The sequence below is a fragment of the Rhamphochromis longiceps genome, linkage group LG14, assembly GCF_057381845.1.
Source record: "Rhamphochromis longiceps isolate RC_006_pf linkage group LG14, R_longiceps_female_GT1.1, whole genome shotgun sequence".
Lineage (NCBI taxonomy): Eukaryota > Metazoa > Chordata > Actinopteri > Cichliformes > Cichlidae > Rhamphochromis > Rhamphochromis longiceps.
In genome coordinates this window covers 23,876,332-23,894,004 of record NC_140570.1, presented here as the reverse complement: position 1 = coordinate 23,894,004, position 17,673 = coordinate 23,876,332, and the positions used below count along the sequence as shown (strand labels likewise).

Below are 17,673 nucleotides of genomic sequence, written 5' to 3'. Positions count from 1 at the left end.
GGAACCCATTGGAACCAAAGCCAGTGTCCTTGTCCAAACGGTGGGGAGTCTTTCACCTTAAAGTTCGATGTTTAATTTCCTGATTCTTTGTCTCACCATGTCTATTTCTTTCACACTAGCCTACTTTATCCATGTTCATCTAATCCTTGGGCCTTGTTAAGGAGTTAAGACTGGGGCAGACTGTGTCAACACCATGGAAATGTCACTTTTTGACATATATATGATCCTGCCAAAAACAGATGATGCATATTGGCTATTGAGCCTTGACACTGACAATTATGGCACTACCATGCCACTTTGGACCTTAATTATGCCTGGTTATTGTTTCTCACTTGGTCACCTAACTCACGGGCGGCTAATGTGAATTGAAGCTTAATTTGTAAATAAATCAAAACTAAAACACAATTAATTCCAATCAGGTCCTAATCTCAGTTTTTCATTTAAACAGCCCTTGCTTTTCACTGAAGCCATCTACCTCAGATCGATACCCTGGATCGACAGAGTGGCCTCGGCTGTTGTGGCCGAGCCAATTCTTTCAATCATTTATTTACTCTCTGACTGACCCTGCTGCCTCTCGTCAATAGCAAGTAAAATCCCCAATGCCCACTGAGCCTCTCATAGAGTGTTTAAAATCGGCTTGGCAGATTGTAAATGTTTGGCGTGATGATGACAGTGGTCACATTTTAATACAGCAGAGGTGCTAAACCAGTCAAGGTCACCTCGGGTTTGTACTTCCTGTCAGTGATCCCACCTTGCCCTACACTTGATTCCTTTTAAGAAAGTGTTGTTTAACCACTCGTTACCCCATTAAAATCTGTCAATCAAGCCATGTATGGCGACATGCCCTTGGACCCATCTATGTAACCGACCCCACTAAGAGGCAGCTGTTGTGATAGCATTGTCATTTATCACACGTTTCTCTTAGAAAATATGAAAGACAGAGAGGAAAAAACCATTACATATTCATCCTCTTAAGCCTTGTGACATGATGCAAATGGTACCCCAACTGATTTGTGTGTAAATTGCACTCCCCCTCATCGCATGCGCAGCAGAATCATTAGGATGTTACTGATGCCTGACTATATGCAGCCTGGTTGCCTAGATACAAGTTAAAACATGGGTCTGGGCGACTGGGCGCACTGGGAGGCAAGTCCTGTATCACTGTCGCTTCAATAATTAACGACGGAGAAACCAAATACTGCATTTACTTATTCATAAAGCGAGCATTAAAAACACAGCAAAGGGAAAGGATAGAAACGGGGAAGTATAATGAAATACAAGAGAAATGAATGGATGTGGGTTGCATTATTGAATTGAAAAGGATGAAAAAAAGCAGTCTATCAGGTTCAGGTTCAGACAGATATGAGGAGGGCAGATAGAAGAAATAGATCTAAACACCTGCTGCCTTGGCCCTGTCCTACGTAGGTTTGTGTGTTTTAGGTGGAACAAAGGGGAGATAGGGTGGGGCTCACCGAACAGGTCTACCCAAATCATTATACCAAGTTTTTGTAAAGATGTGTTATGTGAGCAAAAAACAAAACTCTCAGATGTTTTTTTGCAATTTTGTTTTAAATTTCTATCCTTCAAATGTCCTTTGGGTCTTTTGTTTATTAACAGACAGAGAAAAATGCTAAATTTGCTTTATGAGAAAGTCCCTTGATATTTTTAAGTTTTGAACTGAAGCTAAGGTAATGCTAGGCGGATAGACAGATAGATATACAGTACAGTCATGAAAAAAGGTTTTCTTTTTTGGTCAGAGTTGAATTCAACAAATTATACCATTTATAATATAATATTGAAATTTTTGTTTAGTTAACTGGTGATTCTAAATTGGTTGTCGGTGTGGATGTGCATCTCTCTGTCTTGGGTAGGGTGTACCCTGCATCTCCCCCTACGACCGCTGGGTTAAGCGCCTAACCCTCCAGTAAGTACAGATCAAACTGAAGATGAAACTCAAGTTGCCATGCACACTCCAGTTTAAACATACGTATATCAATAGCCTTTCAGTTGCCTCTGGATATGAGAATGTATCAAACTGTTTTACCAAAAATAGTTGCGTGCAATAGACTGGCGTCACACTCGAGTGAAAAATGCACAGAGAAAACTAGATTTTTCAAAATGAGATACCCAAACAAAAACATATACAGGAAAACAAGCAGCCCACATACTGATTTTCATAAATGTAGAGCTATCCAGACAGGTGCTTGAGCTATTATTGGACCACAATCAGCATGCAAAGAAAAGGGTGAGAAAGAGGGGGAGGGATAAAGAGAGAAAGGGAGATGTGAAGATGTGAAGCGAGAGAGAGAGGGGGAGAATGACGCAGGGGGAAGTGGGAGAGAATTTTTTTAGGGGGGGGGGGGGGGGTGTCACACTGTGAGCTGTCAGCTGTCATCATTCTCCTGCACCACCTGAGACAGGGCATGCCACACCCTAGCGCTCACGCCTCTGTCGCCCATGGCAACTACAGGATTTTGTGTGAGTGTAACCGAGCCTGTGTGTTGTGTACAACTCTAGGGGTAATGAGGCACACACATGCATGTGAGCTCTGGTTATGGAGCTGTGGAGTTGTGGTTGCCTCAGCATTTAATTGATTAATTGTTGTAATTATTTGGGAGGGAAGGTCATCCCAGCACAGAGACTGGCTGTAAGGTCACTCTCACGCTGAAGGGACTGTCATCCTCTGGGGACCACATATGAGAGTGTTTGTGTTAGTGGTCGCGAGGAAGATGATCCAGCAGCATTTTGGAGAATGATTTTGTTGGTATACGTGTGTGCTAAGGAACTGCTGACTCTCTCTTCAGGTAGAATTGATAAACACAGTCAAAATGCCTCACTGGCTATTAGCATGACCTAAAAATCTACTTTTTTTTCAGGATTTCTTTTCACATCTTTTCATGTGTCTAGCTCACTCCAAAATCTTTCCTGCCAAACACCCTTACAAAGAGCTGGCGACTAAACACCATGAGCCAGCTTGAGGAAAATGGCTGAGCCTGTGTTTCAGTGTGTGTGTGTGTGTGTGTGTGTCTGTGTTAGCCTGTGTGTGTGTGTAGTTAGGGGACTTTCCAGTTCATGGACAGATGGAGAGACTGGGAGACAGGAGGCTTGCTGGCACGAGCTATTCGCAGGCTGGTGTGCATGTTGGTATGTGTTTGTTTGTGTGTGCGCGTGCATGTGTGGGTCCGTGTTTGTGTACATGCGCATTAACATGCAAACGTGCATATCTATTGTATAAAGTGTGTATCACATGAGGTCATGTGCATGTGTTTTTTACTTTTTGTGGTGTGTGTGTGTGTGTGTGTGTGTGTGTGTGTGTGTGTGTGTGTGTGTGTGTGTGTGTGTCACCGTGCAAGTGTTAAAAGATCAGTAACACCTTTCCTCGGTGTGTTCAGCACCTCTCTCCAGCTTTGACCTTGGCAGGGAGTGTGGACAGGTCACCAAACCAACTGTCTCTGTGCCTGCATGTGTGTCAGGGCACTCGGAGCTACTTAAGCCCCACCGAGAAAAGTTTTTGGTTTAAAATGACAATATGACTGTGGGCTGTTTGTGTGACCATATTTTCAGATGCTGGCTGTGGCTATGTTGTTTTTGTGATCACTTCAATGTGTGCCAAAAAAAACTGCCTCCAGCTTGGCACTTGGACATTTTTTGGTGAGTATTTAGTGAAGTGAAAATTTTCAGAATGTCCACATAATATTATTTTATTGATAACCTTAGTGGTCTCCAATGGGCCCTCAACAAATTTAAAACATGAAGATCAGTTTTCTTGTCATATTCCAACGCACTGCACTCGACCAGTTTGGTGGCACAAGAATTTGTTTTTCAAAACTTGAAGTACCTCTCCCGAAAAAGTTTTGCTACCTCTCTTTTTTTTTGTTACAGAAAATGTATCCAATCACTGAAAGAGTCCAGTAGTGGCTTTCTATAGTAAAGCTAAAAAAAAAAGTCAGTCTAGAAATGAACGAAAAAGTCTTTTTGTTATGATGGTCATAACATGGTCATAACAGTGGACACAAAATACTTCTATCTCCATGTTAGTTTTAATAACGGCAACAACTACCGGGCCAGAAAAGCATGAAAAGGTAAGGTTAGTTAGTTCACCTGCCCTGAACATACATGATATGACAAAAGTTGCACCTCTTAATCTTTGAATAGGAGCTCACTGAATTGAAATGTGGTACTATAATAACATGTCACCATTACAACAAGTCAGTTTGTGAAATTTCTTCCCTCCTAGATATCGCATGATTCTACAAAGTGATATTTTCACAAAGTGGAAGCATTTAGAAACAGCTGCCACTTGGCCATGAGGTCGAAGGTCATGTAAAGTTACAGATCAGGTTTGCCAAGTGTTGAGGTTCCATAGTGTGTAAAAGCTGATACCACTCCACTGACTCAGTAACTGCAGAGCTCCAAACCTTCTTTGGCATTAACATCAGTACAAAAACTGCACACTGGGAGCTTCGTAGCATGACTTTCCATGAGCAGCTGCTGTATGTGTAACATGTAGGTGGACCAGTACTTTTAATGTACATTTAAAACTGACCTTAAATACAATAACACTGACATCAATAATATATTCTAAATACATATAAAGAAGAAAAAAGGTAATAGTCTGCTGGTTTGGTAAGTAAGAAACATAGTAACATTCCTGAATTAAAGTGTCCTTCTGGCCATTCAGTTTTAAGCCCTCACCTGCTTTGATGTGGATGCTGGGGCTTCGAATCTTGCCCGCTTGGTTCTCAGCAGTGCAGAAGTATTCGTTGTCATGGATAATGCTGTTATAGGCGGAGGGGGAGAAAGGGTAGAGCTGGAGGGTGCCGTTGGCATGCACGTGGCGGATATGGGGCACGTCGTAAATGTCGTCTCCGGCAGCCAGGTACCAGCGCAGGACGGCATGGGGGGCGCCACCCGCGGGGCAGGGCAGGGACACCCCCACCGAGCTGGAGAAGGTCACCCGCTGCAGGGAGGCGTTCACAAAGTACAGCCGCGTAGAGACAACATCCTCACTGTTGACTGTTAGGATGAGAGAAGGGGAGACAGAGTTAAATAGCTGATATGTGTCAGATATAGAGACAACATTCACGCCCAATATAGAATGTGCACAATCAAGGACCAAGGAGACTGAATAAAGTTGCATAGCATGATAAACTGCAACAGACAGCCAGTGCATTAATAATGAAATATATAGTATATTAATTGTACTTGTTCACTTTGCAACTTAAACTTTGACTTTAAAAAATTATAATTACAATTATTATGAAAAACTAAGCAGATAGATAGATAGATAGATAGATAGATAGATAGATAGATAGATAGATAGATAGATAGATAGATAGATAGATAGATAGATAGATAGATAGATAGATAGATAGATAGATAGATAGATAGATAGATAGATAGATAGATAGATAGATAGATAGATAGATAGATACCCAAACTGCCAACAGGTATACTCTCATATAGTGGTGGTTTTCTTTGATTGCTGTATTTGAATCATTTCTAAAGGGTCAAAGAGGTAAATATTTCCAAAAAAGGTGCTGCATGAATAAATGAACACATGAAATGAAGCCCTTTAGAGGCATTTATTCCTTTTCAAGACATTTATTAACTTCCCAACTTCTGAGATTTGGTATATGAACACTTATGAGCTTCCTGAACCCTAGGCAGTGAAGCTTTGATACAAGATATCCTGTTCAAGTATAAACCAACCTTAAAAGCAGCAGTGGGCACCAAGAGAGAACAGTCCTGACTGAAAGAAAGCAACAATGCCAGATAAGAGCAGTGGCACTGGTGCGTATCACAAAAAATCAAAGGAGACAAACAGTTTGTGTCCTGCTTCATTTCATTTCATTTTTTTCTTGCTCTTTAGTTTTGTTGTTGTTGTTTTTATTAATATTATTGCCATTTACTTTTGCTTTCAAATATTGGTTATTTTATTTTAAGCACCAAAACTTTGCTGGACTTTCACAAAGATGGTGATATAGAATACAATATGAGTTGGAATCTATAACCTTTCCTTCTGTTCAGTATATTAATTTTACTTATTAATTACTTAATTAATCTGGGGAAGCTAAAGATAGATAGATAGATAGATAGATAGATAGATAGATAGATAGATAGATAGATAGATAGATAGATAGATAGATAGATAGATAGATAGATAGATAGATAGATAGATAGATAGATAGATAGATAGATAGATAGATAGATAGATAGATAGAGGTGCATCGTGAACATCCATGTTACTCTTTCAGGCCTAATGCATTCTAGAGATGTATTTACAATATTTTACAGGTCTGTTAACTAAATCAGTGTGATACAGTCAAACATTAAACATAAACCTACATGCATTTGCATTCAACCTATAAGAAAGCATCTACAGGCTCCTAGGTCACCTTAACTCAAAAAACCTCCTCACTGTCTGCCAAAAGGCAGACATAAATCTCATCCAATACGAAATCCTCTGAGATCTATAATCGAATATGTGTAAACAGGTAGTCCTTTAGAAACATGCCTCTCAACAGGAAAAAAAATGCGTTACATAAGATGACCCCGCCACCACTGTTATCTTTTCTGGAGGGAAAAATGTATAAACATTTGTGGTGTGAAAGCTAAGTGCTGCATATGTGTATGTGTGTGCATTTATGCTGGGTAGCATAGTAATTTGCTGTATATCAATACTTTTGTGGCACAGATGAAGAGTTAAGTTTTCCTAAGGGGAAGCAGACCACCAAATATCCTCTTTCGCACAACGCCCTCGTCAGCTATAAAGCAATGAGGCATCCTTTAAGATCTCTGTTTCTCTGTGTGTTTGTTGGAACTGGGAAGAGGGGTGTAGAGGAGTGTATAGAAGTGCTGAGCTCGGCTTGGCTGGAGGCCAGGGGAAGACGCTATGCCCCAAGCCAGAGTATTTTCTTCTCAGACAATGATACTTAATTAATCCCTTTTCCTGGATTTTGTCAACAATGCCTGGATTAGCCCTGTCTCTTTAATTCTCTGTGTGCTGGGAGAAAATAGGGTGTTAGCTATCAATGGAGATATAAAGACACTATCCAATGTCATTTAGGCTCTAATTTTTACAGATCCTCTATATCAATGGATATCATTAGCAGCCAGCTATAAAATGAAACACATAGGCTGACTAGCTGCTTTTTTAACATCTGAATGCATGGTAAGAAAAAAAAAGGAAGGGATGTTATAAAGGCTATTTTTGTATCTTTTCTGTCTAGTATAAATAGTAACATGTAATGACATTAATAACATGACATAAATAGGATGGGTCACATGAGAAAAGGCTCAAAAGTAAAATGCAGGGATTAGCCTGAACTGACGTAAGGTGATTTTCACTCTCAATTGTCTGCTGCCTGCCACCTAATGCATCTACCTGCCTTCCTTTCTCTTATCTGAGCGATAACTCCTCCTTTTCTTTCTGTTTCCCATCATTCCTTTTCCCCCTCCAGATACCCCTCAAAAGACATAAACCTTGTCTTTTCCTGCCACATTAAAGAAAGGCGATGTTACGTGATTGAAATCTGTATGCCAGACACAGAGAGTTAAACCCACATAATCTCCTTTCACATTTAACACATACATAGTCTATCCACTCTGTAATCGCACTGCTGTGGGAGGCTGATGTCCGACTTCCCTCTTTTCCATGCGTGTGTGGGTGTGAAGCGGAAGGGAGCCAGGCAGGAGCGCAATATTGTAGACAGGATATGGGTGGCTGGTTGGGGGAAAGGTTCTCAGGTGCAAAGGTGTTCGGATGCAACTGAGTGACCGAGCGTGCATCTGTGTGTGGTAAGGTGAAAGGGATAGAGAAAGGTTAATGTTAAATGACTGCCTCCGCTCTTGATGCCAAATTCAACCAACAGCAGAAATCTACGATCACTTGTGCATGTGCAGAGCGTGTGACTGTAAATGTATGTGTGTACAAGCACGGCAGAGAGGAGATAGTCATTGTTGGAGCAGATCCTCTCTTCAAAAATCTGAATTTAGGTCAAGTTCAATCCATGCTACCGTTTGAATCCATGTCAATCACTTTCACAGGCTGCTAGGCTTACTGATCTGCACTTTCAGCACCACGGAGAGCACCACTATGTATTTCTGGGGATAAACACAGAAGTGCTGCCATACTTGGAAAATAAGGAGAAAACTATTAGCAGGTGACACTATTTGGAAGTAAAATATTTTCATGATAAAGTACTAAGTATTGGTTAAAAAGTATTCATAATTACGCAATTGTTCACTATTGCCATCATAAGATTAATGTTGTCCTTCAGCTCACCTTAAGTTTACCATAGCCTGCTTTGCGTGTCAGTGCTTTTCTACTTACACGCCTCGCACTTCACAATTGTAGCATAGTTGTCTTTAATCTTAAAGTCTTACCAAATGAACTCAAACAGCATTTGAGTTCATAGCTGCAGGGATGAAGTGATTTTAGTGGAAATGTTTGACAGTATGTGTTGCATATGGACACTATGTGGACAAAAGTACTGAAGAACCTTTACATTATCTCTACAGGAGCTACTCAGCCATGGAAACCCATGCTATAAAGTTCCTCCCCACAGAGCACCACTTTTCAACAACAGGTGCTTACTAAGCAGGACAATCTACTATCCATGAAAAACTCACAACAAAGGTTTGATCTGTCTCCCAAACTCCTGATAACAAGCCAGTTTCAGTGCACATGAAATGTTTACAAAATATTTATATTCTCATTTAAAAGGCAGTGTCCTTAGGAATGTCACTGCTGTTTAAATATTTAATACAAAAATCCCTAAAATGCAAAGACTGTTGGGCTAATTTATATCACCTAAAAAATAGCTTTCTTCTTAAACTTATCAGAATATATCTGTTTGAACACATGAAGGCTATTCCATGCAGGAAATTGCAAGAAAACTGAATATTTTATACAACAGTGTGTATTTCTACTTTCACAGAAAAGAAAAAACTGGCTCTAACCAAAGCCAAGAAAAAAAAGTGTGAGGCTCTGATGCACAGCAAAGCAAGAGAGCAAGTACAACTTGTTCTGAGAATCAAGAAACTCGCACATCCTCAAATGTGAGATTCATTGTATAGTACCTGCAAAAAAAAAAAAAAAAAAAAAAAATCAACAGTGAAAGATAACTAGGTTTGTGGCCTTGTAGACAGAGGCCATATGAGGCTGGCCACTAAATGGAAAAGATTAGGATGAGTGAATGAATTTGGATCTAAAAATGAGGTGTAGAACAAATAAAAGATGCTGGAACATTGACTGCCATGTAAAACAGTTTTTGTAAAGGCTAAAATAGATCTAAATGACTAGAAGACTATTCCTCCATTTTGAAATGCCACGCCTAACCTTGTCAACACTGTTTGTATAAAGTCTCTAAACTCCTATGACTCCTGTAGTAGAGCTGTTTCACTGAGCTTCACCTCTACACCAACAAATTACAGCTTGGTGGCAGTCAGGAAAAACTCTAGTATTCAAGTTGCTTTAAATATAATAATTCTAAGTGTCATTTGGCATTGCAATAACTTGGTATTGGCAGCAGTGGGCACCAAGAGAGAACAGTCCTGACTGAAAGAAAGCAACAATGCCAGATAAGAGCAGTGGCACTGGTGCGTATCACAAAAAATCAAAGGAGACAAACAGTTTGTGTCCTGCTTCATTTCATTTCATTTTTTTCTTGCTCTTTAGTTTTGTTGTTGTTGTTTTTATTAATATTATTGCCATTTACTTTTGCTTTCAAATATTGGTTATTTTATTTTAAGCACCAAAACTTTGCTGGACTTTCACAAAGATGGTGATATAGAATACAATATGAGTTGGAATCTATAACCTTTCCTTCTGTTCAGTATATTAATTTTACTTATTAATTACTTAATTAATCTGGGGAAGCTAAAGATAGATAGATAGATAGATAGATAGATAGATAGATAGATAGATAGATAGATAGATAGATAGATAGATAGATAGATAGATAGATAGATAGATAGATAGATAGATAGATAGATAGATAGATAGATAGATAGATAGAAAGTACATGCTCAGGAACATGGATGTTCTGCATAGAGATTGAAATGGCGGGAGAGATGGAGGGAGATTGAAGGAGGGAGAGAGGGAGGTAGGAAGTGAGAGAGGGTCTTTGTGGATAACATGATTTGAATATTGAAAAGAAATTCTATTTTGTAGATTTCAGATAGATAGATAGATAGATAGATAGATAGATAGATAGATAGATAGATAGATAGATAGATAGATAGATAGATAGATAGATAGATAGATAGATAGATAGATAGATAGATAGATAGATAGATAGATAGATAGATAGATAGATAGATAGATAGATAGATAGATAGATACCCAAACTGCCAACAGGTATACTCTCATATAGTGGTGGTTTTCTTTGATTGCTGTATTTGAATCATTTCTAAAGGGTCAAAGAGGTAAATATTTCCAAAAAAGGTGCTGCATGAATAAATGAACACATGAAATGAAGCCCTTTAGAGGCATTTATTCCTTTTCAAGACATTTATTAACTTCCCAACTTCTGAGATTTGGTATATGAACACTTATGAGCTTCCTGAACCCTAGGCAGTGAAGCTTTGATACAAGATATCCTGTTCAAGTATAAACCAACCTTAAAAAATCAAAATCATGATGAATCAACAAAGGTGGCTTAATTTTTTTTAAACAACTCACTTAAATTTAGAGGGAAACCTCTTAAAATTAGTAGCATGGGATGAACGGGCTAATTGTTTTATTCTATGGTATAAATCCAGGTCACTGAGTTCACACACATTCATGCGCACGTGCAAAAACACATGAAAGCAAGCCCAGGCCTTCACTGCAAAAATGACAGCCTCCAGCAGAAAAGACCATCAAGATGATAGTGGCAACCAAGGGTCTTATGGCAGTAATGGTTTAAAGCTTAGTACAGAACAGTAAAAACATACACATAATAGCTGCCAAAATGAAGCGTCTGCTTTAAACTTATCAAAAGTAACTCTGTACTGGTCATGGGTATCACACAGATACATTAGACATATGGCGAAGAGCTCTTGTTTGCTGTTGGGCAATAGTAAAGTCTTCCCTGGAGACTTGACCTCTTTAGGATATCTGACAGGTGAGATGTTCAAATTGGACAGGAATTACAGGAATTAATGTGATCTAAACAAATAGCAGTTAGCTGCATTATACTGCACGATCCATGACATACTATATACTAACTTCCAATTCAAAGCTTCAATGAAATGTCAATGAAATGCAGACAACTACTGGAAAACTAAAGAAGAATATCTTTCTATCAAATATTATAACAAACTGTTAATAATTTGTGTAAAGTGACATATAAAAACATGGGGTGCAATAATCTTGCTTTTCCTCTTTATTTGAGTAACATCTAACCTCAGATGTTATCTGAGTCCTTTCACTGCCCCAGGCTCTCTTTTTCTTTTTCCCAAGCAGAGGAATAAGGAGCCAGGAAGCAGCACTCATTCATTCATGAACAGTATTTTGATTTTCTTCTTCAAGCCTCGATGCACTGATTACAATGAAGAAGGTCAAAGTGATTTTGGGTGAAAAATCTTTCCTGCTGGATGAACCCTTCAATATTTTCCTCATTTGTTCTCTCCTTTTGCCCCCTTTTTAAATTCTTACTTTTCTTTTTGTCCATGTATCCCTTTTGATGGTTCTTTTTTACTCCAGTCCATCTCAGCAATAGACTTAAATACATTTTGCACATTCCTTCCATGCTTTTGCAGTTGATATAAAACTGGTATATGAATATGTATGCTGGAGAAGCCAGAATATTGCCTATGGTGAACCGCTATGCATAATGCAGCCTTTTCTGTCTCGTCTACATTTATTCAGACACACACATTCATACCATCACGTGCACAGAGAAACAGGGCTATAAATTCCTCCTTCTCCCTCCCTCTTTAACTCTTTCTCCCCATAAAACAGACACACGCAGAGTCACATAAATACATTCTTAATTGCAAGTAGATTTTCAATATTGCGATCCATGCAGCACTACAGATAACGGCCCACAAAACCCATTCAGGTCAAATAATAGCCAAAGCAAGTCTTTGGAGTGATAATGCATGCAAAAAGCAAAACATAAAAGACACGATCGTGTTTGATGGAGAGGAGGGTCTCGTTTAGATTAAGATATCCATTATTGCTGCATGGCAATGTGTCAGTATAGTTTTGTGTGCAGTCAGAAAATTAACAGTGTCTCATATAGTTTCATTAAACATTGCAGTTAATAAAAGAAAGAAAAATTCTGGATTGAATATAGGTGGTGTGTGTGTGTGTGTGTGTGTGTGTGTGTGTGCGCGCGCGCGCGCGCGCTGAGGTGCAGGGTGGGGGTGGGGGGTTAAAGGCCCTGCATACAACTTATGCAGTGTCAGTGAAATATTAGGCAGCCATTTCGGTGTTTGAAAATTCACATCTCACACTTCAAAAAGATGATTTCCGCTGTTGAAGCGAGTGTCAGAGTTGTGGTGATGTGTTTTTTTCTCCTCTCCCTCAGACACAGGACCATAAGTTGTCAGTAAGCAGAACACAAGAGAGAGGCGGAGTGAAAGAGAGTTGATTGTTACTATGGACTGTGGTAGTTTCACTGCTATTTTGGGGTTGGGGCTTACTTATGTCCTAAGACATGAGACATGGCTTTCTGTGGGAGAAACGGGCTACCGGACACGACTTTGAGCAACCTGTGTAAGCCGTCAAAGTCGATCTCTGTGTGACTTGTTTACTTAAAAAATACCCTCATCATCCTTAACAGAAAGCAAAGATCACCGAAATCATTTGGATTGGAGTCCAGACCCCAGGTAATGCTGAAACTATGACCTCGCACCAACTTGTCGACGAGGTTCATGTGTTTCAAAGTACACAAAATGGCACAATGTTCAGACTGAATATGAGGCCGAATGGCTCGTTCGGATGGACGTGAGCAGAGCGACATTTGACAGTGAACCAGCCAAATATGACACGCAGTCCTACAGCTTTAAACTGTTGAGCCGTGTGTCTCCGACAACACTTTAAAGTTGTGTAGGCAGAGCCGGGAAAATTAGACGCGGAGCTCTCAAGTGTGACTTGGAAGAATTTAAGTGATATTTGACATGTGCGTCGCAGATAGACTGGAAAGTGAATTCCAGCCATATAATTAAATATAGTCGGGCCGGACTGCAATAACCTCTGATGTTGTGTTTAGAGGGGTTTAAAAAAACAGAAGGGGTGCCAAAGGAGAAGGTCACCTTTGAATGTCCTTCATTACCACGATTCTGGAGTAATATATATGTGTGTGTGTGTGTGTGTGTGTGTGTGTGTGTGTGTGTGTGTGTGTGTGTGTGTGTGTGTGTGTGTGTGTGTGTGTGAAGAAATCAATCGATAAATTAAAACAGAATAAACAACTCCAGAGATGGCGTCTTACTTCTATCAGCCGCTAAGTTTTCCAGTCCAGAAACAATACATCCGAGTCCATCGTGCGGGTGTAGCCGAGAAGCCACCAGAGTCTGACTCATACCGCAATTACAGGGCTCCCCCTCCAAGCACTTCTCCAGTAGTCGGTGACTGTTTTGTTTCCAAATTTACACACAGCCCCGCGGTGTGCGCACATCAGCGGGTCAGGCCGCTCTCAAGAATATGAAGGTGTCCCAAAGGAAGGCGAGAACACTGACAGGTGATCCTCTAGCAGATACCCAGAGGAGATACCCAAACTACTCTCCATACTTAACTTGTGTCGAAACACTCTTTATATGTCGTACACCAAGTCAGAATGTAAAGACAGTAAAAGTGTGGCATCATTTAATATCACAGCGCTCAGACACAAAGCAGATAGGGACACACTGCATTCGAGTCTCAAGGTTAAGAAAGAGAAACACACACGTTTAAATAAAGTTCTGAAATAATATATAAGTCAACGTGTTTTGTAGCTATGTGGGAGGAACAGCATGATGCAGACGGTTAATTTTACGTGTGTGTTGCAGGAGGCCTGTCGACCAAAACTGGATAAAACCGGAAAGATGTTAATTGATGAAATAATTATAGCAAGAGCTTAGTCCGCGTCCATGTCGATCACTACATGGCGTTTTCCTTGAAAATTGTATAAATACTGATCGAAATTCCTCGAATTCCACTCTGTACCGTGTGCCCCATTTCTAACAGTTCTTTTTAAATGTATTAATTGCAATATGGCTTCCCTTTTCCAGTTTCCCGGGCCCTATTATGGCCTGTCAGGCCTGACAGAAGATTCCCCCACAGCCCTCAGCTGTGTTTGTCTCAATCTTATTTCCATAAAATGACAAGCAGCCTCCCAAATCATGACAAAGAAGAATGGCTGTACTCCCCCTCCCTATTCTGCCTCTGTCCCCCCATCCATCCATCCATCTATCTATCTATCTGTCTATCCCTGTTCTCTCCCCCTGCTCTCCGCACTCATGGGTGCAGGTGTGCTGGGGGGGGGGGGGGACGCCAAACCAACAGCCAAGAGTGACTGAATGAATGTTTAATTAATGAAAGAAAGAAACGATAAAGTTAAACATCTCGCAAAATATCATAACACATAGCGAATCCTCATAATCATGTTTATAAAAAATAAAAAAGACAAATTGTGTGTCATTCTAGGAGGCGCGGCCGAACCAGCAAAATACGCAGTACTAATGCATATGCATGTATGATAATAGACCTACCCTTTCCCTTATTTTATAAAAATCAAACATATATAAAACACTCAGCGACCCCATAAAACAACAAATTACTGTTGGATCGTGCAAAACGATGGGAACATGGCGTAGGAAAAACAACGGAAAAATTGAAGTTTGTTTTCCACCGCGTTATCTACATCTCTCCCATCTCAAGCACTCTTTCCGCTCCAGTGGCTGTTTGCAGCCCCCAACCCTTCCTCCCCTCCCCTCCACCATACACACAGGCACACACTCACATCTCGTTCAGTCACGGGACAGGGCGATGTACAGTCTGTATAATCGAAATAGACCCTGTAATCCAATTACATATAACAAAAACAGCACAGAAGCCCTCGCCGCAGCTGCAGCCTGAAAGAGGGCACTGCCAAGGCCAATCATGGCGACTGGCATGAGCATGAAACAGGCGCACTGCCCACAGTTATAAAGACATTTTTGCAACTTCTCTCTAATTTGTGAGATTAAAATGGTTTAGAATCACGTGTATTCGGTTACAGACCTGTGCGTAAAGGAACGAAAGAACATTTACTATAAACACTAAACACATTATTTCATTGTGTGGCTTTCATGAAGTGTTTGGAAATTAGTAGACAAACAACAGAAGATTTTTTTTAAAATTTAAAGGGAAAAATGAATCATTACTTCGTATCTGCAGTATTTAGAGCGAAGCCAATCAGTGAAATCTGGTGCCACAGAAAATGGTGGATGAATAATTAGACCAGGGGTGATAACAACCGAGCCTGCACACGCTGACACTCCTATATTTTGCCAAAGAAAATAAACGGTAAGATATGGCATCGTATTTTAATTATCCAACTGGGGCAAATTATCTGCAAATTAAAGGCCAGTGGTCAATACCCAGTTCACACGTCTATCATAAAACGTATTGACCCTTGTTGCCTCGCACCCGCATCCAATCAGCACACAACGATGTTTATGCAATAGTTCAGTGTTCATTCAAAAAGAAAAACTGAGAAAAAAGATTCTTTAACCTCTAGGGACCCGCTTCTTCCCCCCTCCCATGTCACCTAAGCTCCTTGTGTGCGCATTCTCGCGCACACAAACTCACACCCTATCATCTTATTTGTGCTTCGACGGGACAGCAAAAAAAAAGTCAGTAAATATATTAAACTCCTCTGCCTCCTTGGACTTTTGCGAGTAAACAGTCTACAACTGTGTCCAGCAGCAGCGCTCGAGGTCGCCCCTTTATCCGTGCGCGCGCCTGCAGATCCTTATCAGCCTCTCCTCCTATTCAACAGCCTCCATATTCACGACACCTCCACATATTCATCATGCAAAATGCGAATGCCGTTATCTTTCTCATCTCAACGAAAGGCAGTGTTCACTTCAGAGATCTTTGTGCTTTTTCTTTACTGTCATCCGACGGCAGGGCATGTTGATTTTATTCTCCGATTGAACCAATTTTTTTTTATCATTTTAATAATATCATCAGATAATCACAGTGAGGACGTGCGATGAATCAGCCATCATGTTCTCTTCCAAAAATCATGGCTGCTCAGGAAAGCATCTTCGCCAAACATAAAAAAAGTTACAATTCTTCCTCTAACGGCAATTTTGGAGTTTGAGTCATTCGTTTTAGACGTTAATTCGTTTAGTCCAGCACAATTCATCACTCGGACAACGTAACAAACATGCACAGACAACTTCAGCATTGCACTGGTAAGGGGGCAACATGCAGATGAGCAACACTTGAAGAGACACAATTCAAGCCTACCTTCTTGCAAAGAATACAGCAGAAGTAAAGTTACAAGCCACATGCCATTAAAAGCAGTTATATTTCACAGGAATTTTGTGCAGTCCCCAAGAAGAGTGCACGGCGCAGCGGTCGGCCAGGCGAGGCTCCGTGCTGGACTGGTTCTGCTGATGCTCCCCGGCGGTCTCTCCAGCCCTGGTCCCACACTCTCCAGCGCCGAGAAAGAGGCAGCGGAGAAAGTACCGCCTCTGTTCCCTGTACTCTCCTCCCCTCACCGGGACAGGCTGCCGTTGCCCCACCCCCGGTATCCTAATGATGCGCCGTGGTGGAGAGGTGAGCCATAAGTACTAAATGGGGACCAAACGAAAACCACTGGCACCGCTGTATTACGCGCACTGAATAGATTCTTTAATCCGGTGATGGGATGGAGCTCCAAGTGCAAATTTCAAAATTCCCCGACATACAAGTCATTCAAATTTGGTTTTCAGGCAAGGGACTTCAAATAGAAATGAAAATGCTCGTGATTTCCCATGCAAATCAGCCTAAGAATTTCCATGAATCGCTTTTTTTGTCGTTACACTGGTGCACTTAGAAAGTAAAAGTAAATTCTCCACAGGATCAGTTGTGGCATTGGGGAAACAGAAAACTCCATTGGCAAGCGCAAATTCCACACCCGGAGGAGGAAAAAGAGAACAGAGAAGCTGCAGCCTCCATATCCTACTAGAGGAAAGTGGGAATGATGTGCGCTGCGCACCTGCATGTAGCTACCAACAGTGGTGGCGCTGAAGTCACATTTGATACTGAACAGCAGACTGATATTATTCTACACCACACCTCACCACAGCGTTGATGGATATCTCATTAAAAAACAAATCTGTGTACATGCGCCTTTCTCTCACTGTAACACTCAGACACACTGAGGAGCTGCACTTGAAGTTGGTGTTACTGGTTTATGACAACAGGTGTTTCTGAAAGAGGGGTCCAATACTTTCATCTTAACTACAGCTATTAAGCTGGTGTATTTACCAAGTCATTTAAATGGCATGGTAGCAAAAAAAAGTTGTGAAAAAAGTTGTGACCGGGGAATGTTTACCACTGTGTTGCATCACCTCTTCTTTCAACAACAATCTCTAACTGAGGAGACCATCTGACGCAGTTATTAAAGTGAAATGTTTTCACATTCTTGCTTGATGTAGGGCTTCGGTTGCTCAACAGTTTGGGGCCTCTGTGGTATTTTCTTTTCATATTTTTAGCAGTTTTCAGCT

The 17,673-nt window shown here is 40.7% G+C and overlaps 1 protein-coding gene across 1 annotated transcript in view; it reads right to left on the bottom strand.

The window, feature by feature from the left end:
* The window catches only part of dscaml1 (Down syndrome cell adhesion molecule like 1), a 101,273-nt gene extending 84,672 nt beyond the window's left edge, over positions 1-16,601 (bottom strand). Inside the window, exons 1-2 of the mRNA XM_085380212.1 lie at positions 16,430-16,601; positions 4,696-5,016 (exon numbers count right to left, since the gene is read on the bottom strand). Of these exons, the coding sequence (XP_085236338.1) occupies positions 4,696-5,016; positions 16,430-16,472 (364 nt within the window). The 5' untranslated portion in view covers positions 16,473-16,601. The remainder of the gene's footprint in view (positions 1-4,695; positions 5,017-16,429) is intronic.
* Between the last annotated feature and the right edge of the window lie 1,072 nt (positions 16,602-17,673).